Below are 26,236 nucleotides of genomic sequence, written 5' to 3' on the forward strand. Positions count from 1 at the left end.
ATGAGGTGGGAGGCTTGGGGGTCTGTAAGGGGCAGTGGGATTTGTGGCTCTGGTAGGGTGGGCTGGGGAAGGCCAGCCTGGGCTGTTGTGAGATTGGGCATTGCGTGGGGCTATCGGTTTGCTGGGGAAGGCTCACCCAGTGAAGAGTGTGCTTTGTCTGTGGGAGGGATCACAGGAGGCCATCTGGGAGCCTGGGAATGGGGGTGGTTGGACTTTGAGGGACGTCAATTGGCCTGATGCCAATGAGTCAGGTATGTCAATGCTTACAGAAGTCACTCACCAGGCGCCTGGTTCTCCAGTGCCTTTTCTCAGATCCCTGAAGGGATAAGGTCTTTCTTTTCAGACATTCTCAAATTTCTTCTCTGTTTCTACTGGGTCTAGCTGTTTATCTTACTATACACTTTTGTGTTTTATTCCTCTCTTATAAAAATGACTGTCTCTCTTTGAGGTCCAAGATCTGTGAACTTAAGAAAACATACCAAGATTGCTGCCATGAACCAAGTCAACATCCTGGTGATGCAGCCCTTGGACACTGCTGGGGTCTCCTACTCCCATCTTTAAGGCTGCAGGGATGTTGAGACCCCATAACTCTGGACAGACTGGCATAATAGGCAGGGACAGTGCAGTGCCCCCTGTTCAGCAGGAAGTAGATATGGAAGGTGAGATCTTTGTCCCTGCCAATCTGTCAGGGGGGAATGTGGGGCCATCTGACATCCTTCAGAGTCCAGAACTCCCATTTCTGGGCTCTCAGGTGTCTGCCTGTGATCTCTCAGCGGATGGAGCACATTATTTGCTGGGCATGTTTACCCTGGCAGGCTGATGGCCTAGGTGGTGCCTGTTCTCACAGTGGCTAGGGCTGGCTTGCTTCAGCCCACCATGTCAAAGTTGTGGATCCCACCACCCTTCATGGACCCTGGACTTCCTGCCTCACCTACAGCCAACTGGTGATGTGTGCATGGGCCAGTCAGGCCCCTGGTGACCCTACCTTGTGGAGGACCCCAGCGGCCAGCTCTCAGTGCGTGCACGGGTACCTCTCATCCGTGTGGCCTGCTGTTGTCTATGGCAGCATACCCTAGTGAGCCCCTTTTCTGTTCTCATGCTTTGTCTCTGAATTCTTTTGCCAACGCACGACATAACTGTGCTACCAACCGGCCCCTGTTGTGTCCCACAACAGTAACCAGCTCTGCCTCTGCCTTACCCACCCCACCCCCAACCCCTGCAGTCCATTCTCTACACAGTATCTAGAGGAATTTTTATTATCAAATCATGTCCCTCCCCTACTCTAAGCCCTCTAGTGACTACTTGGACCTGGAGGTGGGATGAAGATAAAAATAGGCAGGGGTGGGGTGAGGGGGTAAGTCTGAGGTAGGAATTATAGGGGTGGGGGAGAATTATGAAGAAGGAAATGGGTGTGGGACTGGGGCTGGAATTGGGATTGGAAATGCCACCTTGTGTGGGCATGGAAATGATAGGCTTAAGTGTCCAGATAAGGATGGGTTTGTGTTTTGGGGATCAGGTTGAGGTTGGGTTTGGGAATAAGAATGGGGTTAGGTTGGAGGATAGGGATGGGGTTAAATTAGGGGCTGGTGTTAGGGAGTGAGTTGGATTGGGGGTAGGATTTAATTTAGAGTTGGGGTTTGGGAATCAGATGGTTAGGTTACGTTTGGAAATTAAGATGGGGTTGAATTTGAGGATTGGAATGGGCTGAATTTGGGGTTGAAGCTAGGGTTAAGGATGGAATTGGAGCGCCACAGTCAGGATGGGGTTGGGTTTGGGATGGGGGTCAAGATGGCAGAAGGGCTCTGGGCTATGCCTCCAGTCACCATATGCCCATGGCCCAGACTTCCTGAAGCCCATTTAGCTGCAAAAAAGAAAAAGAAAAAAGAAAAGAAACAAACAAGAGAAATCCCCTGAAAGAACAATGAAACAGACCTCACCAGTCTAATAGACCGAGTTCAAAAAGAAGATAATAAAAATGGTAAAGAAATTAAGAAATATTATCACTAGAAATGCAGATCACTGTAACAAACTAGAAACTATAAGAACAATCTAGAAGCAATGAAGAGGAGATTAAATAACACAGAAGAACAAAATAATGGAAATCATCCAAGCAGAATAGCAGCAAGAAAGACATGAGAAAAAATAAAAGCAACATCTGAGTTCTATGGGCTAATATAAAGTGCGCCAACCTATGCCTAAATAGGGGTTCCAGAAAGAGAAAGAGAGATCAAAAATGTATTTGAAAAAGTGATAACTGAAAACTTATCAAGCCTGAGGAAGGAAACATATCCAGGTACAGGAAGCAGAGAGAGTCCCAACAAGATGAACTTCAAGAGACCCACACCAAGACATATCATAATTTAAAATGGCAAAAGTTAAAGACTTCACAGGCCAGAAAGGAGTAGCATAATATATTCAAAGACCTGAAAAGGAAAAACCTGCAAGGATCCTCTAGCCAGTAAGATTATTTAGAAAAGGAGAATTTCTCAGACAAGCAAAAACTAAAAGAACTCTGCAATACTAATCTTCCCTAAAAGAAATATTGTAAGGTCTTCTCTAAATAGAAAAGAAGCAAGAATCTATAGAAAAGGTAAAATCACAATAGGAAATGCAAATATATAAAAGGATTGACGTTCACTTGCATAAGTCAGTACATAGATTTAAAAAATCATTTTGTAAAAGTGATAACTACAATTAACAGCAAAAGGATAAACATGAAGATATAAAATAGAACATCAAAATCACAAAATGGGAGAGGGAGTATAAAAATGTAGATCTTTTAGAATATATTTGAATTTACATGGCTATCAGTTTAAAGCAAATAGATACAGTTATGGGTTAATATACTTGAAAACCAGGTTAACCATAAGCCAAAAACATATAATAGATTCACAAAAACAAAAAAGGAACTCAAGCATAATACAAAAGAAAGCCATAAAGGAAAAATGAACAAAGAAGAACTACAAAATCAACTGGAAAACAAGACATAAAATGGCATTAAGTACATACCTATCAATAATTCAGTGTCAGCGCATTCTGGAAAAGGCACAGCAATAGAAACAACAAAAAAATTGTGGTTTCCAGGGGTTTGGGGAGAGGGTGGGAGGGAGGTAGGAATGAATAGATGGAGTAAAAGGGATTTTTAGGGCAATAAAATTATTCTGTATGATACTATAGTGGTGGCTTACTTGTCATTATGCATTTGTCAAAACCCATAATGTACAACAACATCAAGAGTAAACTCTAATGTAAACTATGGACTTTGGTTGATAATAATGTGTCTATGTTGGTTCATCGATTGTACCAAATATGCCACACTGATGAGGGATGTTGAGGGTAGGGGAGTATATATGTGTGGATGGAGAGGGCTATGTGCCGACTCTATTTTCTGCTCAATTCTGTTGTGAACCTGAAACTTCTCTAAGAGAATAAAATCTATTTAAAAAAATTAAATGTCAATGGACTAAAAGTGCCAATCAAAAGAGAGTGGCAGACTGGATTAAACAAGAACCTACAATATCTTGCTTACAAAAGACTCACTTCAGGGGAAAGACAGATTGAAAGGGAGAGGATGGAGTAAGGTAGTTTCATGCAAATGAAAATGACAAAGCAGGGATAGCAATACTCCTATCAGACAAAATATACTTTAAAAGAAAGTCCATAAAGAAAGACAAGGACATTATATAATGATAAAGGGATCAACATAAGAAGAGATTATACTTGTTAACATATACACACCCAATACAGGGTCACCTAAATAGATGAAACAAACACTAACAGACATAAAGGGAGAATCTGACATGAATACAGTAATGGTCGGGGACTTTAACACTTCATTGACATCAGTAGATAGATCTTCCAGACAGAAAATCAGGCAACAGAGGTCCAAAATGACACAACAGACCAGTTGGACTTAATTGATATTTGTGACACTACAGTCTCTTCGAGTGGTATTGGGAAAGCTGAATAGCTACTTGTAAATCAGTGAAATTACAACACTTCCTCACACCATAAACAAAAATAAATTCAAAATGGTTTAAAGACCTAAATATAAGACATAACACCATAAAACTCCTAGAAGAGAATAGAGGCAAAATATTCTTAGACATAAATCACAGCAATATTTTCTTCGATCAGTCTCCCTAGGCAAAAGAAATAAAAGCAAAAATAAACAAATGGGATCTACCCAAACTTAAAAGCTTTTGCACAGCAAAGGAAGTCATCGACAAAACAAAAAGACAACCTACAGAATGGGGAAAAAAAAATCTACAAATAATGCAACCAACAAAGGGTTAATATCCAAAATATACAAAGAGCTCATAAAACTCAATATCAAACAAACAACCCAATCAAAAAATGTGCAGAAGACCGAAACATATTCTCCAAAGAAGACACACAGATGGCCAACAGGTACAGGAAAAGATGCTCCATATTACTAATTACTAGAGAAATGTAAATCAAAACTACAATCAGGTATCACCTTACATCAGTCAGAATGGCCATCATTCAAAAGTCTACAAATAAGAAATGCTGGGGAATGTGTAGAGAATAAGGAACCCTCCCCTACACTGTTGGTAGAAATGTAAATTATGGAGAACAGTATGGAGATTCCTTTAAAAACTGAAAATAGAGCTACCATATGATCTAGCAATCCCACTCCTGGGCATATATCTGGAAAAGATGAAAACTCTAATTCAAAAACATACATGCACTTCAATGTTCATAGCAGCACTAGTTACAATAACCACATGTGGAAACAACCCAAGTGCCCATTTAAGAAGATGTGGGGTGTGTGTGTGTGAGTATATATATACATATATACACAATAGAATATTATCTAGCCATAAAAATGAATGAAATACTGCCATTTGCAGCAATGTAAATAGACGTAGAGAATATTATACTAAGTGCAGTAAGTCATAAAGAGAGATACTATATAATACCAGTTATATGTGGAATCTAAAAAAATAATACAAATGAATCTATCTACAAAACAGAAAGAGACTCTCAGACATAGAAAACAAACTTATGGTTACCAAAGGGGAAAGCAGAGGTGAGGAGGGATAAATTAGAAGTATGGAATTAAAGCTACCAACTAACAGACATAACATAGATAAGCAACTAATATTTATAATACAGGGAACTATATTCAATATCTTATAATAACCTATAATGGAAAATAATCTGAAAATACATATTTTTCAGATTATTGAATCACTTTTCTGTACACCTGAAACTAACATAATATTGTATATCAACCATACTTCAATGAAAAAGTAAAAATAAACAAAATTTTTAAAAATGCATGCATCTGTGCACTATTGTTTGTAGTAGCCAAAAACAAAACAAACAAAAAAAACCACCAACCGCCACCAAAATTCCAAACAGAGAGACGATCCAACACAAATATCTATCAAGACCAGAACAATAAATTGTGGTGTGTTTGTACAATGGAATTATATACAGCAATGAAAATAAACTAGTGATACGCAATAACATCAATGAACAAAAGGAGCCAAATATGAAAGTGTATATGCTGTCAACTTTTTCTATGTGTGTGTGTGTGTGTATGTATATATATATATATATATATATGTCGAAAAACACACTAAACTAATCTATAATGTTAGAAATCCATACACTGGTTACCTGTGGGGACAAGATGGTTAGGGATTAACAAGGGACACAAGGTGGGCTTCCAGGATATTAATAATGTTCTGGTTCTTATCTATGAGGCAGTAAGGAACACCCTTATGATTTGTGCATTTTTTTGTCTGTACTACTTGTAAAAAATGAAAAAACAGAATACTTTTAATAAAATTGAAGGCAATGTTACATTAAATTTAGGTAATGAGTATACAGTTATTTGTACCACTACTTCTTGTAAGTCTTCCATTTGAAAATTATTAATAAAAAGTCAAAATAAAATAAAATTAGGATACGGCAGGAGGGAAGAGAAGAGGACAACTCTTGATAACCCACGTGTGCTCAGAGGGATGTTTAACTACAAAAAGCTGGATAACATTGTCTAGCTCATTCTTCCTAAAACAGAAAGGGTTGGAAACAAACCCACTAATACTATAACCTTTGCCTCAAAAAATTCTACAATCACTACTGCTATCATATTACACAAAGGTATATCTTGGATCAAACATTATTTAGTCAAATTAAAGGGCAAAGTTTTTCAGAGCCTTCAGCAGCTACCTAGAAAAAAAAGATGGTCTTTAATCTCGTTATTTTAACCTATTAACATGGTATTTACTATGAAATACTTGCCCTGAGGGCCTTCCAAACTTTGTTTCTGTTTTGTTAATTTCCAGCCATTAGATAATTAGTCGAGCTGATAAAGAGTAAGTTAAACATTACTGTGTCAATCTAAATATCTGGGATATTAGAAATTAGCAGGTGACAATTTACCATGTAATTATTCTAACTTTAAAACTTTCATTGTGCTTTTTAAACACTGTTAGGAAACAACAGAGAAAAACTTACCTTTCCAACAAAGGGAACTAGATGATGTTCACACATGGAAAACATATCTATGTCCTTCACAATCACCATCTCATCATGATCTTCATCAAATATAGCGTCGTTTAGGACATCTGAAATTAGAGGCTTGCTTTAGTAACATTTCCAATTTTTTAGAAAGATAAAGAATAGAAAAGCTAACACTCTCTGTAGGTACATATATAAATTGACAGTCAACATAAGGATGTTAATCCTAAATGAAATATTAATGGCATGCAAATTAAAACTATTTTTCTCCCACCAAATGAACAGAGTCTTTTTCTTCAAATGATGGAAAAAATCCTTATGATACAATATTACATTTTAAAACTGCAGGATTACTAATGTAGTCACAGCATAGGAGGAGAGAGGAAAGGAGATAAATTATGCAAAACAAAAGAGTAGGTATTTCTGGTGCTAGAAATGGATCAGCTTTCACTTTCTTCCTTACATTTGCTTGTACCTAACATTTTCTCTATAACAGCTATGCAGAAAAACATATCCGAGAAAAAAACGAAGCCTTGGCTCTCTGACTTCTGAAGCTAGATCCAGATGCCCATAAACTTGACCTCTGTTACCAATCTCCCAAGTAATTTTGCGACTCTTGCAAATTTTTCTAGTTATTATATGTAAGCATTAGCCTTATTCTAAACAGTTGCCTTCCTCCCTCCCTGTGAAATAAATACTACAGCTTTTATGTGTGTGCCTGACCAGACTGGCTTTGGGTGATGAAGTGTCTTGTTTAACCTGTGGACTCTGTCATATACAGACAGACATATAATAGACATTGAGAAACAAACTATTTTTAAAAACTGCACTGATACCCGAACTTGGCAGGCTAGATACATTCAAGTCACCTCGCTGTGTGATTTCAAGGATTTGGGGATACCCCATCTACAAAGCATGGTGAGACAGGGAAGGGAGGAGATGAATACACTTTTGTAGCCACCTACTGCTGTTTCCTCTCAGAATGGAAGGCTGCTGAGTGAGTCACAGGAAGATGTGCAAACGTCTACCCACACAGCCTGCCCTTCGGTGGCTCACTCTGCTGCTACCAGAATAGATGCTCACAGATACTGAGTCATCATTTAACCACAGTTATCATCTCCTGAGTCAGGCTACTCAGAGACACATCTGACTGTGTAGTAGAGAAGTCAGCAGTGTGGTAAACAAAAATGAACGTCTGGGATTTAGACATACAGGTAAACACGACGCCCCTGTTAAAAGAGGCTGAAAAAATCCAGAGAGAAAGCTCAGAGCTTTTCTTTAAGTAAATGCTCCTTTTCCAAAAGCAGTTTTCTATTCTGAATACTCTGCCCTAACCTTCAGTTGTATTTCTGAAAGAAGTCCAAAAATAGATCCTTAGTGCTCCCCCAAGTATCCTGGAGTTCTATAAGAACATAACTTACTAAAGTCTTTAGTCACACAAAGAATCTTCCTAAAAGCAAAAACAAACGAAAAATTATTTCTTAAAGAACAAAAAAGAATTGTCAAATACAGGAAGCATTCATTTGTTTTCTCTGACAAAGAATGAGAGCATCTCCACTCTATGCTCTGACAACAACCATAAGGCATGTATTAAATGCTGGCCCTCAAGTGAGGCTTATGTTAGCATCTGGCTCCATCACTAACTATTGTACCTTGGGCCAGGTACTCTGTGCCTCAGTCATTTCAGCGGTGAAAAGGGCATGAAAAAAGTGCTTACTACACAGTGGTATCCTGAGGATTAAATGAGGTAATCCACCTGTGTTTAGAAATATGCAGGTAGAGTAAGCAGTAAATGAAATCATTACTATTACTATAATTAGGAGAGTTGCTAATCTGTGTCCCATGCACATTGATGTACATCAGAATTTAAAAAGCAATAATCTGCTTCTAAGAGACAGACTACAGAAAAAGAAAAGTAGTAACTTTACTATGGAGAAACCTGGCAGACACTACTTCAACCAAGTGATTAAAGCTAATCTTACCAATAATAAGACATATTGATATCACGTAACTTCTAATATAAGACTAGGAGAAGGGCACATCACCTCTGTGGTATTCTTCCCCCAAATCTGTAAGTGCAGTCTAACCACAAAACAAAGTGAGGGATATTCTACAAGATACCTAAACAAGTACTATTTTTTAAAGACATGGAATGACTGAGGAACTATTACAGGAGAAGAGACTGAAACATGACAACTAAATACAGTGGGAAAACTAAAGTCCAAATAAAGCCTTGAGTTAACAGTACTGACCAACATTAATCTCTTAAGTACTGATGATTGCACCATAGCCAAGTGAGGAAGCTGCATAGAGAGTATACAGAAATCCTCTACTACCTTTGTCGTTATTCTGCAAGTCTAAAACTATTTCAAAACTTAAAAAGTTTAAAAAATATGTAACAGTGTCCATCAACTGGAATGTACAAGCAGTGGAGCACTTACTCAAGCAAGATGGAATAAATACTGATACTTATACTAACATGGTTCAGTCTCTGAAGAATTATACTAAGTGAAAGAAGTCACATACACACACAAAAAAAAACTACGTGAGATTCTAGGAAAATCATGCATAGTGATAGAAAGCAGACAGATGGTCTACCAGAGATCAGAGAGGTAGGAGAGAGAATTGGCTGCAAAAAGATATGAAGAAACTTTTTTGGATGATGGAAATAGTCTAGACCTTTGCTGTACTGGTGGCTACGCAAACTGTATGAATTTGTCAAAATTCAACATGTACAGTTTGTGAATTTTATTGAATTTAAGTTACACTTTAATAGAGATAACCTTAAAACATTTTAAATTGGTGTATTACACAACCTTTTGTGTCAAAGTCAAAAGGAGGAGATATCAGTGTACATATACAATATCTTCAAAAGGAATCACTAGAAGAATAAGTCAAAAAGCACGTAAAAATGATTACCCATAAAGGACTAAGAGAACAAGAAAGGATATGGATGGAAGTGAGACATCTTTGAATAAAATGTGTTATATAATTCAGACTTGGAAATCATGCGAATGTTTTACATATTCAAAACTCAACCAAAGAAAAAAGCGAGTGACCTCCATATGTCATGGAGTTTCGTGTGGTAATGGCACACTGATACATTGCCTATATCCCATTTCATTAAAATGGACCCAGACTATAAGCTTGACGCAGCTAAACCATTTTTCTTCAATAATGAAGTCTCCTTGTTATATTTATTTATGTTTTGCTCCAACATATCTGAAAGCTACCATCTGTGGCTAATAAGAACAAAACACTATCACAGATTGTTTTAATTTCCTGCCTGTTATCAGCAGCAAGGAGGTAACCCTGGAAACAAGGATTTATGGCGTTCTATTTCCTACTGTTGGTCATAACCAAAGGAAACCAAAGCCGCCTCCAAAAGTTAAAGGCCTATCTATAACAATGCCACACACGAGAAATATAAAAGTATACCTTTCTCGTGTCATTAATGATTAAGCAGTGACAACAAATAACCCTGCTAAGAAGCCATCCCTCAAGTATTTTGTCCCTTCTGGAAAGTGCAGTAAGGCAGGCCTGCAATATGACCCGAAGTACCTGTTTAAACACCCTCTGAGGCAGGAGTTGACTCCTCCAATGGGCTTGTTAAAGACACAAATCACTGGACCCCATCCGCACAGCCTCTGATTTAGAGAGCCTGGGTGAAAATGAGAATTTGCGTTTCTAACAAGATCCCAGAAGCCACTAATGCTCCTGGTCTGGGAACCACACTTTGAGAGCCTCTGTTCTGAGATATTCCATTCTGTGCTGCTACATAAAATCTTTATATGTTCAAAATGCTCCTACTCACACATCATAGGAACACAGACCTGTTTTTGCTCAGGTAAAAGGTTGGAGCAGGAGTGGTAAAAGGAAACTCCTAGGAGAGGTTCCCTACAAAAGGAAAATTGTATCTAATGAAGTTTCTTTTGCAAGAGTGATAATAGTAATTAGCACTATGCTGGATGTCTTGTGATCAGCACCAAAAATTAGAGATCTCTGAGGAAGTCAGAATTGCACAACTGAAGCATCTTTCTGGAGGACAGCATTAAAAGATAATGGAAGAAGACCTGGAACACTGAACATGTGTCTATCCTAAGGGACAGGAAAGAGAACTGGGGTCTGCCTACTGGTTTTAGAATTAAGAGAGAACAAGAGGCAGAGAGTGAGACCTAAAAAAGGCATTAAATCTTTTTGCTCTTGGCTGGAATTAAATCAACTCAAGGGGTTAATTAAGATAAGCCCACCTGATTTAATGGAGAAAGATCTGAATCACCGTCCCAAATCTTCTAACATCAGAGCTGCCCTGACTAGCATACAATACTTACTTCACTGCACCTTCTGGTACCACTGCTACATGTAGTAATTCCTCCCAACCTTGAGGCAAGTGTTATAGCTTAAGCTTTGGGGTTTCCACACAGTACCCTCTATGCCATGCACACAGAGTTAAACAGAGATCTTCCATTTTATCCAATTAATATGTCAGTCTTCACTCTGATTTACTTTCTTAAAATAGAAGAGACTCCAAAGAAACTCACGTGGCAAAGGAAACATAAGAATTCTTAACTGCAGCATTATCAGTAATACCAAATATTAGTAGTTTAAATGTGCATCAGAAGAACAATTACACCATTTAGATAGTCATGCAATAAAATAGGACCCAGCAGTGAAAGTGAGTGTGTCTGAGCTACATTTATAATTTCCCAGAACAATATCCAATGAAAAAAGCAAGTATCAGAAGCAGAAGATATGTACAGTGATGAAAGAAAAATTCATATTTTAAGGCCAGATAAGAAAAGTTTAAACTCAGGGGGGCAGAGGGTGGGAAGGGATAGACTGGGATTTCAAAATTGTAGAATAGATAAACAAGATTACACTGTATAGCACAGGGAAATAGACACAAAATGTTATGATAAATCACAGAGAAAAAAATGTGACAATGAGTGTGTAGATGTCCATGAATGACTGAAAAATTGTGCTGAACACTGGAATTTGACACAACATTGTAAAATGATTATAAATCAATAAAAAATGTTTAAAAAAAAAGAAATCAAAAAAAAAAGAAAAGAAAAAAAAAGTTTGAACATAAATTTTTCTCTGTCCATTTGGGCCTCCTCCCTTCTCTCAAGTGGGTATTGTGCCTCTGCATTACACATTAACCAGACCTTCCCAATGGCAGAAATCCTGCTCAGCTAAAGAGATCTTCTAATGCCAGCCTTGTAACTCCTTAGGAAGATAACATGCCTTTCTCAACCCTGTAAGGTGTCACGATGATGCACCACTCACCCTGTACGAGCAGATATCTTTGGTGAACATTATGTAAAATGCCAACATATCATTTCCCTTAAAGATAGCGACTGGTGCAGAACAGACTGGTCAGATGACCTGGGGAGATACTGGGCACCTAATGGAAGTTCTTAGCCTGAATACTTACAACCTTATGTTACACGGCTGTATTACTTGTATTCTGCCTATTTTACAGGATTTTGTTTCCTGAATTACCAAATGTGTGCCTGAGCCTCAGATAAAATTAATGATGATTAGGCAACTTGAAACAATTGGCCAAATATATCATCCTGTAAGAATAACTGCAATGGTATAAGTCTAGATTTGGGAAGAAGCAACAGGAGGGAACCATTTCCTGGACCACAACAGAGTAGTAATACAGTTCAGAAACTTGACTACTGTTAACAGGACCTAGTCCAGTAACAGCACATTGAGTGGCCTATCAATGAAGTCCTTGCTTAACCTGGTAATGAGCATTCCTAGCACCATGGGACAAATCAGTCATGAAATGCCTCCCAAACCTTGGTCTAAATTAAGATTGAAAGGGATGGGATTGTAAAATAAGTAATGTTGCCTACCATCCAGTTCTGCAAGAATCAAGTGACTATCCACTGCAATCGCTGACTTACAGTACACCCTGAAAGGAATTCACAGGGTGAAGATCAGGATGAGGCCCTCTGTGCCCTAAGAAAACTGGCAGAACTGGCCCTCAGTTAGACATTTTCAAGAGAAAATTCTGTAAACCCAGTTTCTTACATCTTCCCATACATAGAAAAGCACTAAAACCATTGACTGAGATATCCCTTCCTTGTGAATAGCAGTAACCTTCTACCAGGATGTGTGCCTGATTGCATATATCCTTTCATTAAAAGCACATACATAATGGTCTCCCCTCTTACCTCTTTGGAACAGTTCTCAGAGTTATCTGAGAGACTATCTCTGGGGTTATACTTCTCAGGTTGGCTCAAATAAAAATGTCCATTTCTTTCTTAGATTGACTATTGATTAGTTTTTTCATCGATGACAATATGATCCATTTAAATGAAGTAGAAACATACTACCTGCTGTTTGTGGACATACACATAAAATGAATAAAAATCATCATGAGAGTAAGAAATCAAATTCAAGACAGTGGTTAACTCTGTAGAAGGAGGGTAACAGGATCAGAAGAGGGTAACTATGAGCTTTATCTGTATTTTTAAAACAATTGTAGAAAAATATTAAGGTTTGTTAAAATTGAATGAATGTTGGCTTAACTAGTTCTTTATACTTTTTCTTGGATATCTGAGACATTTCATTAATTAAAAAAAGATTTTTTAAATTGAGGTGTTCTTATACATGCTGGTGTTTTGTTTCTTCCTGAAAAAAAAAAAAAGCAAGCAACTGAGGTTACCTTTACACAGAAGGACTGGGGCTAGAGGAGGATTACACAGGAAAGACATAGCCTGCTTCATGCAGTGCTGCAAACTCCTTCAGAAATCTCCCTAAATCACACAGTGCAATTAAACAAAATCTTCTGCCCTGAGTGTGACATTGAAACTTCTGGCATTCTATTTCCTGTTTGAAAAATTTGTCCCATAGTAAAGAGTAATGTTAAAGCAAATGAAAAGAGGGAAGAAAATCACTATCTCTGCTTTCACTTCCATTGTGGTAATACATCTCTTGTTAGTACTTCCAACACACAGCTTTTTGCACTTAACAAAGACAGAGCCAACAATTGTAAAATGGCCAAAATAAGCATGAACTCAAACATTCCACAGACTGACATAATGGCAGAAACTAAGATGACTTTTTATTTTATTTTTTTATTGAAGTGCAGTTGATTTTCAATGTTAGTTTCAGGTGGAAAAGCGACTCAATTATACATATACATACATATATTTTCAGATCCTTTTTCATTACAGCTTATTAAAAGAAACTGAGTATAGTTCCCTGTGCTACACAGTAGGTTCTTATTGTTTATTTTATATATAATAGAAACTAAGATGACTTTAGACACCCATTCTACCATCTGCTGGAGTAGGCAGAGCTGCTGCACAGCTTTGATATGCTCCATGAACTTATTTCATAAACACCAAGTTACTCAGCTGAAAAGATCCCATGCATTGCAAAGAAAGTAAAAGTTTGGTTATTTTGGAAATTTTCCTTCCTTCAGTCCTTGGCAGAGACAAATTCCCATGTTGCTTCTAAGCAATTAAAATACAGCTAAGCCAACACGCATGGACCTTGAGGGCATTATGCTAAGTGAAATAAGTCAGACAAAGACAAATTGCATGATCTCACTTATATGTAGCATCTAAAAAAGCTGAACTTGTAGAAGCAGAGAGGGACTGGGAGGGTAAGAGATGGGGAGAGGTGCTCAAAGAGTACAGACTTCCAGTTAGAAGATGAACTGCTTGTTTTTATTATAATTGCTTTTTAAATTATAATTAGCAATATTGTATTACATATTTGAACTCTGTCAAGAGAGTAGATCTTGAAAGTTTTCATCACAAGAAAGAAATGGTAATTATATGATGCGATAGAGATATTAGCTAACATACGGCATTAATCATATAGTAAGATACAAGTGTTATCAAATCAACGCATTGCACACCTTAAATTTATATAGTGTTGCATGTCAATTATATCTCAATAAAGCTGGAAAAAATACATAGCCAAGGCTACTGAAATAAATGTGCTGGCTGCCTTCCAAATAGTATTGATATGCATATTTCATTCAGCAAATACAGTGGCAGTGAGCTGTTCCCATCCTCTCAACTTGCCATAAATATGACATCTGTTGGTGAGAGACGTTTCTTTTTTTTTAATTTTTTTAACCATTTTTTAAATTGAAGTATAGCTCATTCACAATGTTGTGCTAGTTTCAGGTGTACAGTAAAGCAACTCAGTCATATATATATTATATATGTATTATATATACACACACCCTTTTTCAGATTCTTCTCCATTATAGATTATTACAAGATACTGAGTATAGTCCCCTGTACTATACAGTAGGTCCTTGTTGTTTATCTACTCTATATATAGCAGGTATATGTTATAGTGGGTATATGTTAATCCCAAACTCCTAATTTATCCCTGCCCCCTGCTTTCCCCTTGGTAACTATAAGTTTGTTTTCTATATTTGTGAGTCTATTTCTGTTTTGTAAATAAGTTCATTTGTATTATTCTTTTAGAATCCACATATAAGAGATACGATATGATATTTGTCTTTCTCTGTCTAATTTACTTCACTTAACATGATAATCTCTAGATCCACACATGTTGCTGCAAATGGCATTATTTCATTCCTTTTTATGGCTGAGTAATATTCCATTGTATGTGTTTATATATACACCACAGCTTCTTTATCCATTCATCTGTCAAAGGACATTCAGGTTGCTTCCATGTTTTGGCCATTGTAAATAGTGCTGATATGAACACTGGGGTGCATATGTTTTTCAAATTATAGAGTTTCTCTGGATATATACCCAGGAATGGGAATGTTGGATCATATGGTAGCTCTAATTGTAGTTTTTTAAGGAACTTCCACAGCGGCTACACCAATTTACATTCCTACAAACAGTGTAGGAGGGTTCCTTTTTCTCTATACCCTCCCCAGCATTTCTTATTTGTAGACTTTTTAATGAGGGCCGTTCTGACTGCTGTGAGGTGATACCTCATTGTAGTTTTGATCTGCATTTCTCTAATTACCAATATTGAGCATCTTTTCATGTGAAGACAAGTTTCATATATGAAGTTAACTAAGACCTTTTTCCTAATACAACAGTAATGTTATATTTTATTTATAAGATATTAAAATACTGAAATGAGAGAATGGAAGCACATATAGTCTCTCTACTGAGACACAATTACTTAACTGGATCTTACAGAACCAAGCACACAGTAGTTCAAGAAGCAGAATGGTAAAATAGAAGGAATGAATTAAAAGAGTCCAGAGACTTGAGTTCTCTTTTGAGCTTTGTGCAGACTGTGACCTGGACTGCAGGGTCCTCACAGGTAAGAGAATGGTTTTGAAAAAGGAATTCAACATGACTCCCAGTTCCTGCCTTACACAGCTCTGGGGGTGCTGGAAATCAATGCCAAATACCACAGAACTACCCTCCCACCCAACTGGTCAGCTTTTGGGACATGCATACCAATGACTAGTAGCTTTCTGTACTGTGATACAGTAAAGTACTTCTTTTAAACTATTCAGATTCATGGATAAAACTGAAAGCTGCCAATCATATACACTATTAACTCTCAAAAGTTATCCAAGCCAAAGAACTCTCAGTTTCAAGGCTAGTTACAAGGCTATTTAAGGAAAGAAACAGTGTATTCAAGGAGCCATTAAAAAAATACACACTTGTCAAATTTAGTTTCTTAATTGGATAATTTTGTATATCTTTCACAATCCAGCTGTTAAACTGAAAATGGAATTTACAAAACAGATGGTGGTAACAAGGTCTGGTTCACAGCAATTCTAAAGAAAGAACACACTAATCTGATAAACTATCCATTTGCTTCAAAAGCCTTTAATAGGCTCATCCCTTATCATCCTACTTTTTCTTGGCGCTGTGAGATTTCATACTGACAGATGTTATGGAACCATTTGTAATCTTATCCAACAAATAAGTACCAGCAGGGTGTGCAGGTCTCCATCATTTGTGACAAATGATTAAGGGACAAGGGATCATCTTTTAGAACAGTGGCTCCCAAATATGGCCAATCATAGGGAGCCTTGGAAAATAACAGCTTCCCAAGCCACCCTGACAAAGTCTAATTCACTGGGTGTCGAGGGGATCCCAGGATTATGTCTTTTAAAAACTCAAGTCATTCTGATAACCAGTCAAGCTGGGAGCATACGCTTTTGAGGAATGAGAGAGGATGAGGTTGAAAATGACCCACTACTGGCTCTAATTTGCTGTTCAGCAAGGCTGAACGGTAGGCAATATAATTCCTCACCATAAACCCTCACTACAGTCACCAACTCAGAGGGTGACAGCTCCTGAGGAACACTGTGAGCTCTTCACATCAGCTGGGAAAGGAGGCTTGGAAACAGAGGCTGATGTTGCGGGTGGAATGGGCCATAAGGAGAGACAAGGGAAAGCAGCTGGGGCCAACTGCAGAGCAGAAAGGACCATGTGGTCCAGCGAAAAGTAGAGGAAAGAGGACCTCACACAAGAAAGCTGTATCCATATCCCAGAAAAATCAGCCATTTAAAACCATTTGGGCCCTATAGCCAACACACTAGAAATCAGTTTCAAGGATAACATGATCGAGTTTTCATAGGAAATCTTGTACTGGTTTCCAAGCTGGACACAAATATATCAAACTGTGACCTCAAGAACCTTAACGTCTGAGGAAATAAGAAGGCTGTGTATAAAAATATTTGGAGAATGACTATAGCTAGACTACAAAAGCAACAGGTGGTGGGGGGAGGCATAAAGGGAAAATTATGAGCTGGGAGAAGAAATACAGCTAAACTGAAGACAAAGATTTGAGCCAAACCCTAAGGATAGATAGGACGAAAGGAGGAGAGGTTTTCCAGAGGAAGGGAGGTACCATGTGAGATGAAACACAGAGGTGGGAAACAAAGAAAGGAATAGTGCACTGCCTGAGTGGGTCATGCACTGGGCAGAAAGCAGATTCTCTTCTGTTTTAGAGCATTTTTCAAGTTAAAATTTTCATTTAGTTCATGGCTTCTTTCAAGCCACATTCTGCACTGGTCAAAAGTTTTCATTCCCATTTGACAGATGAGGAAATGATACTCTATTTGGAAGCACAAGGTGCCTACTGAAGAAGGGCCAACTGTTAGTGTGAGAGCTGGATTCTGACCCATCCTGGGACTTCCAGATGAGAGGCTGATCACCAGCCACCAGATGTCTGCACCTGTCAAGCCCAGGGGATGGAAACCCAAATCAAGACTTGCTGCAGCCATGGGGTGACTGGGCCTAAAGTCAATGACAGGAAAAGAAACAAAGACAGCAAACCTGATTTTTTTTTTAAGAAAAATAAAATTAGTTATAAACATGGAGGCTGGAGGAGAGGAAAGGATCCAGCTAACTCCAGCCCAGAAGAGCAGCTAGAAAGAGTGGCCTCATATGCACAGGCTACTGGAGCCCAAAGGTGGTGCACATCGGTCACAGAATACTGTTCTACCAACTATTTATTTGACTTATATGCAGGAAAATTCAGTAATTTATTGCTACTTTGACCTTTACTTTTTAAAATCAAACTGGAACAGTTTCAGGGGAAAGGAGAATCCCACTAAATCTTCAAACTAATAAAAAGCCTTTTTTAAAAAAAAAAAAAAAGGAACTTCTGTATGGAAGTTTATTCTAGGAAGCCAGTAAAGAATTGCTTTCAAACCGACTAGAGTCTTAAAATCTTCAAGATCCAAATATTGACAGATAAACAACAAGGACCTACTGTATAGCACAGGACTCTATATTCAATACCTTGTAATGGCCTATAAGAAAAAGAATATGAAAAGGAAAAAATATATATGTATAACTGCATCACTATGTTGTACACCAGAAATTAACACATTATAAATCAACTATACTTCAATTAAAAACAAACAAAAAGATCCAAATATTGTGTGTCTCCTGGTTGTGATATCACATGAAGAAAACAACATTCCTGCTAAAAATGTTTCCCCTGAATTTAATCAAGGCTTTAGACCTACTTCCAGTTTCCAGGAATATGAGGGATCGAGAAACAAGTTAAATCATAAGAAGGTAACAATCACAAAAATCTCAAAGGACAGGACAGTTGACAATCTGATAAAGGGGCGGGGGCGGTAAGAGGAACTCAGTAGATTAAAACAACAATAAAAGGCAAATGTATGGATATTGAGTGGGTCCTAGTTTGAACAAATCATGAGTAAAAGACATTTGGGACAACTGGGGAAAGTTAAATGTAGACTAGGTATTTAATGATATGAAGGGATTAACAGTTAATTTACAAAGGATAGTATAAATGGTCAAGAAGAAAAAACACTTTCTAGGGTGACATTTCACCTCTAAATACCGGTCTCTGATTTGCTCTCAGTGAAATAATAGACCATGACAGTATGGCAAAATGCTAATTTTAAATCTAGGTAGTAAGTATACAGCTGTCCCTTATACAATGTTGTCTACTTTTGTGTTTGAAAATTTCACATAATAAAAAGTAAAACTGAAATAAAATGTCATGATCCTAACAGAATATCAGTTTTCTTGGTATTAACTGTTCTACAAAATTCCTCTTCTAATTGATACGAAGCTTAATTAATAGACAAAACCTCAAATGCTAATATGACTAGCAACTGCTTATTCTTCTTGGAGAAGTATCTACAATATTCCTGAGGGGAAAGCTTTAAATAAAGGCTTCGTCCAATCAAAGGGGCTACAGGTTAGAGGACCACTGACCCTAAAGAACATACCGATGAAGAACCTTTTCAAAAATCTTCGTCACAAGAAAAATAAGAGACCTGTTACCATAGAAACTATCTGTGTAGCTTGAATATTTCAAAGGAAAACAGCACCTCTAGCAATAAAAGAAACCTGAGGTCCTTGCTAGGACCGCATCTGTCAGCTGCTGGAAGTCACTAGTGAGCAATGAGACAACACTGACAAGGGTGCCCAGACCACAGAGACCTTGGCGTGACAATTCAACTCTAGTCCAACTGCCTCTCCCTGCAGACCAGATCCACAATAGTCTTGAAAATGACTTGTGTAGGGTCATAAACGAGTTAGTGTGGATGCTGTGACTAGTCCAGCCTAGTTGTTCTTCCCATTATACTAGGATAAATCTTTGTTAACACACTAAGATAGTTTAAGAAACACCAAATAGACCCTTAGAATTATATCAGCGATCATTTCTAACACACTAAATATGCAGCAGAAAGACTTGTCTCCCTCTTATAAACTACTTCTCTTGTAAAGGGCCACCCTCAAAAAGGCTCAATTTATTGTGGTGGAAACGGGATAGAAAGAAAGAGATGGATATTAAAACAAAAGAAAAAACAGCAGGGGATAAGCTTGGCCTCCACTGAGGCAAATCCTGAAGGCACTAACAGCTGGAGGCTGTCAGCTACCTGCACCTTACCCTTATGGCTGAAAGGCAAGTTGTTTCTGATGGGCAATTAGAGTGGCACACCTGCACGGTTGCCTGTACCTTAAAAGCAGCACTTACATCTTGAAGGGGGTGGTCAGTTAGAGAGGTATGATCTAATGCAGCTCTACCTTTAAAGCAGTCTGGAGTTCAGCAGGGTCCTCACTGAGTTGACAGCCTCTCGGTTGAACTCCAGCACCCAGGACTTCCATTACTGCTCATGAACATCTTACCATGAGTGTATAAACTATACAATCAGTGGAATTGTATTTTAAGCTATTTTAGTGAAAAATTCCTTCTTTGAGATGTTTGTCAATGGCCTCTGTTGAACTGGGCTCTGATTCCTACTAAGAATAAAAACTAATACATGTATATAAATCATGCCTCACAACAATAGCCATGAACTTCATTGAAACAGCATCTAGACCAACCAGATCTTTAAAAAATTCAATGTAGAACTCAGCAACCATCAGTTTCCTCACTTAAACCTGGGGGCTTGTTAACAGAACTAGATAGGCAATAGCTGTTGACTGGCAGAGGAGGAGGGGTTGGAGGGGGGCAGGGGGCGGTGGTTCTCATGGTTAGCAACCAAAACAAAACAAAACAAAAAGTGAAGAAAAATTAGAGGAAGGAAGAGAGCAGATAATAAGGGTTAAATATTGCAGAACAAGCCTCGTGTAGGACTTCTGCCTCAGTTTCCAGGTCCAGTGTAGGAATGAGAGTGGTTTTTCAAAACAGTCTATGAATGAAACTATGCACAAAACTAAAATTCCACATTGCCCTTTGTGAGGAGATGGTGATGGAAGAGAAGGAAAAAATGCAGGCAAGAGGCTGAACACAACAAAACGTCACAGCTATGGTGAAGAAAGTGTTTTCAGAAGGAAGAGATCTATTCGATGTCAGTAAAATCATGTTGGCACTAATGGATTGGAGCAGGACAAGCTAGGAGACAAGGCAGCCAGTAAGAAGTTACTGTACTTGGGTGAGAGATGACTAAGAGTTAGAGCAAGAGTGTTAAGGCAGTCTACAGATACTCGGGAAATACAAGAGTCAGGACTCAAAGCACAAGTAACCAAGGGGATTAAATGAGAAGGAAGAATTCCAAGATGAAATGAATGACCAGATTATAAAGGACCAGCTAGCAACTTGTGTTCAGGTAAAGTTTATTAGAAGGGCTGGCTGGCCAGAATGGACTTTGAAAATAACAGAGAAAGGCGCCAGCCCTAATGCCTTCCCATGCTGATCATTAAAAAGTTTCAAATAAACCTAATTGCTTTGAAAACCTTATTAATTTTAATTCTATGGTACAGACTGTTGGGCCAACTGACATCATTTTAAGTCCAACAACCCCCATTCCTGGGCTCTTAGATGTCTGACATTCTTTACTGGTCATGTTTCCCCTTACAAACTAATAGCCCCAGGTAATGCCTACCTTGCCAGAGTCAAACCCTACTGCCCTTCACGGACCCTAAACCTCTTACCTCACCTACAACCAGTCAGAGATTGTGCACAAGGCAATCAGGCATCTTGTCACATGACCTTATAAAACACCCCAACAACCGGCCCTCAGTTTTCATGCAGGCATCCCTCACCTGTGTGGCCTGCTGTTGTCTGTGATGGTGTACCCTAAGAAACTCCTATTCCCATATGTTATCTCTGGTATATTCTTTTACCAACCCACACATCACCATGTCACCAACCAGCTGCCCCATTGTGCCCACAACACAGACAACTATGAATATTAGTGTATTCTTTTTATTCCAGAACACCTAAGACCAGAATCTTCTCTAAACTAGCAGAAGAACCCACCTTCCTTCTGACCACACAGAACCCCATTTGCTCCTCTCTGCAGAAACTTGGTGTCTGGTCCCTGCTAGCGTAGACCACAATCTTCTTGAAGCCCAAGCCCGAGCCCAAGCCCAAGCCCAGCAATTTTTGCTTTCCCTTTTAATAGTTAGCACAGCGTCATTTACAGACTTGGTGTTTGATAAATAAATACACACACACTATGTGTATATATTAATATATATTCAATTCTAAGGATTTCTTGAGTAAATAAAAATACAATACTTACAAATTATAAGAATATACAACATTCTACAGAAAGAGTTACTGGCTCAAACAAGGACCTAACAGTTAAACTTTAAAATAATGTTAACATGGACGTTATGCTAAGTAAAATAAGCCAGACACAAAGGACAAAATGGTATGATTCCACTCATATGAAGTCCCTAGAATACTCAAAAACATACTGGTTCTACTGGTTCTAGTGGTTCCAGGGCCAGGAGGAAAGGGGACCAGGGAGCTGTTGGTTAATGAGTACGGTTTCAGTTTGGGATCATGAAAATGTTCTGGAGATAGACTGCGGTGATGGCTGCACACCAGTGTGAATATACTTAATGCCACTGAACTATACAATTAAAATTGGTTAAAATGGTAAATTTTATGTTGTGTATGTTTTACCACAATAAAAAGCAAACAAATAAAAAATATGCAACACTCAACTGTGTATACTTCAACACAACTTGGATATGTTAGTACAGATGGAACATATTTTGCCTAATTGTTCAAAAAGATAAAACAAATTTGTATCTCTGAAATTTACATACCATTGTAGTTATAGAGAAAATGACTTTAAATGAAAGATTAAGAATTTATAATTGCATTTAACAAAGTATAAGCCCTGTTCTTTAAAACAGAACTGGAAAAAAAAAACAAAACAAAAAAACAGAAGTGCAAAGTGTCTCAGGAATAAAACCATTAAAACAGACTCACATTTATAAAGTATAAATGACCACAAAATATATACAATTTTGGTTTTCAAATAGCTCCCTCAAAAGATTAAGTGGGGGAAAGTTTATTAGTTATTAATTCACATTAGAACTGATTGTAATTTAGCTGGGGTTTTTCTTCCCACAATTTTTCACAAATTTCCCTGATCAAAAACTTCATGAAGTATCTTGAAGTCAGGATATTAAGAAATGCCTCAAAACTGAAACTACTAGGCTTTCTCTTTGCTAGAACCCAGGAAGAAAAGCAGAATTCCTAGGGATTACAATTCTCACATATTAAATGGATCTTCACATGAAAATGAAACACAGGCACTGAAAACCTGCAGGGGCTTGATGTCAACCAGAACATGAGCGCTGCAGTCACGCACACCTGGGTTCTGCCCTGTGACCTCTGGCAAGGGACTTGACCAGAGCCTCCTCTGTTTCCACCTCTTTACAAGGAGTATGACCTCCAGGTTGACAGGAGGATCATGTGAGATCATTCGGACACAACCTGGCCTGCCTCCCAGAGTCTGGGTGCCCACAGTCTTCTCTTCAACATCTGTGGATTTCATTCACCAGCATCTAGCATGTTGCTCCCTTGATACACACCAAGGGGAAACTCACTTGATTCTACACTCAAGAAAAAACACCTCAAAAAATTTCTCATTTCCTGTAATTTTGTCAAATTACTCTCTAAGGTCCTACAATCTGGCTTCTGACCACATTAAGCTACTGAAACTACTAACATCACCTTCAAATAAAATCTCAGTATCACTACTAACACAGATAAATTGTGTACAGTACTTCATATACCCAGGCATTTCTCTTAGCACTTTATGTGTACTAACTCATTCAATCCTCACAATAACCCTATAAGATAGGTAAGTACTATTCACTGCCCCATCTTACAGATGAGGCAATTCAGGCATAATTGGTAAGTAACGGGATTTGAAGCCAGGCAATCAGGCTCAAGTCTACTGTCTAATGACCTCTTCCTTTTGTTCCCTGTTATTTTTGAAAGCATTTTCTGCCACTTACACTCTTGGATCTCCTGCTTCTCACACCTCCCCTGAGGGCTGTCTCTGTTCTTCTCTCACTCTTCCTACTGTCTGAATGCTGACACCTCTCCTCCTCTCACTCCTTTGAGGACTGCAGGCACTCTCCTGGCTTTTCAACTCTCAGCCTTGCACTGATCATTCAGAAATTTAAATTTCTTGCCTTAAACCATCGTGCCATCTCTTGGTCTGTTTAAGTCACTTCCTTTTCCTTTGCACTAATGCAAATTCTAACCATCGTCATCTCAAAATCTGTTCCAGTTGTTCTTAGTGCATAACAAAACACCCAAGAATTTATTACAACTATTTTATTACATCCTGGGATTCTGTGGGTCAGGAATTCAGATGAGGCACAGAGAAGATGAGCGGCCTCTAGTTCACAATGTCTGGGGCCTGAGTAGGGACGACCAGTTGGCTGGGGACTGGAATCACCTGGAAGAGTCTTTACTCACATGTCCAGTCAGAATACCTAGATGTGGCCTCTCCATGTGGCAGGGCTTCCTCACAGCATGGTGGCCTCAGAGTAACTGGACATTTTACATAGTGGCTCAGGGCTCCAAAACGTCCCACATTCTTAAAACACTTTCCAATTAATCCAATCTCACAGTTCTTCCTCATCAGAAAAGAAGGAATATATTAAGCACAAGGTGCTTTTTGCAGACCTTAATTCCTATAAAAGCCCAGGCACAGCAGGTATTACCACCCTTTACAAAAAGAGAAAGATGAAAATTAAGTTTAGAGACATGCCGGTACTTACACAGAGTTAAAGGACAAGGTCACATTCAAACTTGGGCTCTTTCTATCTGCAATAAGGATCACAGTGAAGATCAAACTTGCAAATATATACATCTAACTGTTTTTCTCTTGATTCCAGGGTAAGGGTTTTCAGTAATCTGATTTCTCATTAGCTAGCCATTAAAAAGAGTTGTATTTCTTTTACTCCTAGATTTGAAACAACTATGTCACAGTGTTTTTTAATTTATCGATTTGAAAATATATGCATATACTTCAAAAGCTAAAAATATAATGAAAAGTCTTGCTTCTACTCATTGGCCATCTGCCCATTCCACATCCCTGACTAGCCTGTGTATCCTCCAATTCTTAGTACCAATATAAACATTTTATTGTCCCTCCCCCAACCATTTTCCTATAAAAAGTAACTCCTCTGTATCATTTAGGCATTCTAAGGGAGGAGACGAGACATTTAGCATGCTTTCTTTCAAGGCTGCAGTGACTAACCTTGAGCATACATCATTTCATGTATGCAATTCCCAGAGGCTGGATTTTCAAGTAAGATATTTATGCATTTGTATTTGATAGATGTTGCCAAATTATCCTCCATAAGGATAGTTCTACTTTCACCAGTAATATTTGTTTCCCTATAACTTCAAAAATGTAATGCAGTATCAAATTTCTGGACTTTTGCCAATCAAATAAGGGAAAAATATATCTTGGGGTGGTCTGTATACATTTCTCTTATTGAAGGTGAAGTCAAGCATCTTTCCATGCTTTTAAGAGTCATTTGTATTTCCTTTCCCGTGAATTGTCTGTTCATGTCTTGCCAATTTTTCAATTGTGTTTTGGGCCTTTTTCTCAAATTAATTTCTAGCATCTCTTTTTATACTAGTAGTATTAACCTGTTGTCTACAATATGAGTTGTAAATATTTCTTCCCAGTTTGTCATTTGATTTCATTTCTGTTGGTATTTGACATGTGAAAATCCTTAGTTTTTATATAAAGTAATAAGTATTTTATTTTATGGTTTCTAGACTGAGTCATAAGTAGGTAGCTCTCCACTGCAGAATTAAAGAAATATGTTACAGATGGGGAAGGGTGTAGCTCAAGTGGTAGAGTGCATGCTTAGCATGCCTGAGGTCCTGGGTTCAATCCCCAGTACCTCCTCTAAAAATAAATAAACCTAATTACCTCCCCTCACCAAGATGAAATAAAATAAAATGATACAATGGTAAATAAATAAAACTTTTTTTAAAGATTTTTTTAAAAAAAGAAATATGTTAGAGAAATTAACAACCTTATATACTTTAAACTTTATTTAAAATACTTTTAAACTTACTAGATAGCTGCAAAGATGGCCTAAAGAGTTCCCATATATCTTCTTTATAGAACTCCAGTTAATAAATTCAGAAGGAATTAAAGAACCAAATATCCTTATTTTCAACTTCTAAAAAATAACAGATCTAGGCAATCACTGTCGACTACTAAAACCAGTAGATGAAAGGCTAGTGGGGAACTTTTTTTGTTTGAACACCTTTATTGTGGTATGGTTCCTGTACAGTAAACTACACATATTTCAAAATTTGGTGAATTTTTATACATGTATAGATATATACACCAATGAAACCACTACCACAATCAAGACAGCTAACATTTCCATCACTCCTGGTGGGGAATTTTGTAATGGACAAACTGGGCCAGTAACACCTAAAGCTGATCAATTTTAACATCACAAAAAGACAGACAACCAGGTATTTAGTGGCTTCCTAATGGAAGCACATGCCACCATCTACCTATGAAGTA

At 38.0% G+C, this 26,236-nt stretch overlaps 1 protein-coding gene across 1 annotated transcript in view; it reads right to left on the bottom strand.

Moving 5' to 3' along the window:
- The window catches only part of GCH1 (GTP cyclohydrolase 1), a 47,423-nt gene that overhangs the window by 13,489 nt on the left and 7,698 nt on the right, over nucleotides 1–26,236 (bottom strand). The window contains exon 2 of the mRNA XM_072963067.1: nucleotides 6,493–6,602. Coding sequence (XP_072819168.1) covers nucleotides 6,493–6,602 — 110 coding nt within the window. The remainder of the gene's footprint in view (nucleotides 1–6,492; nucleotides 6,603–26,236) is intronic.

The sequence above is a fragment of the Vicugna pacos genome, chromosome 6, assembly GCF_048564905.1.
Source record: "Vicugna pacos chromosome 6, VicPac4, whole genome shotgun sequence".
Lineage (NCBI taxonomy): Eukaryota > Metazoa > Chordata > Mammalia > Artiodactyla > Camelidae > Vicugna > Vicugna pacos.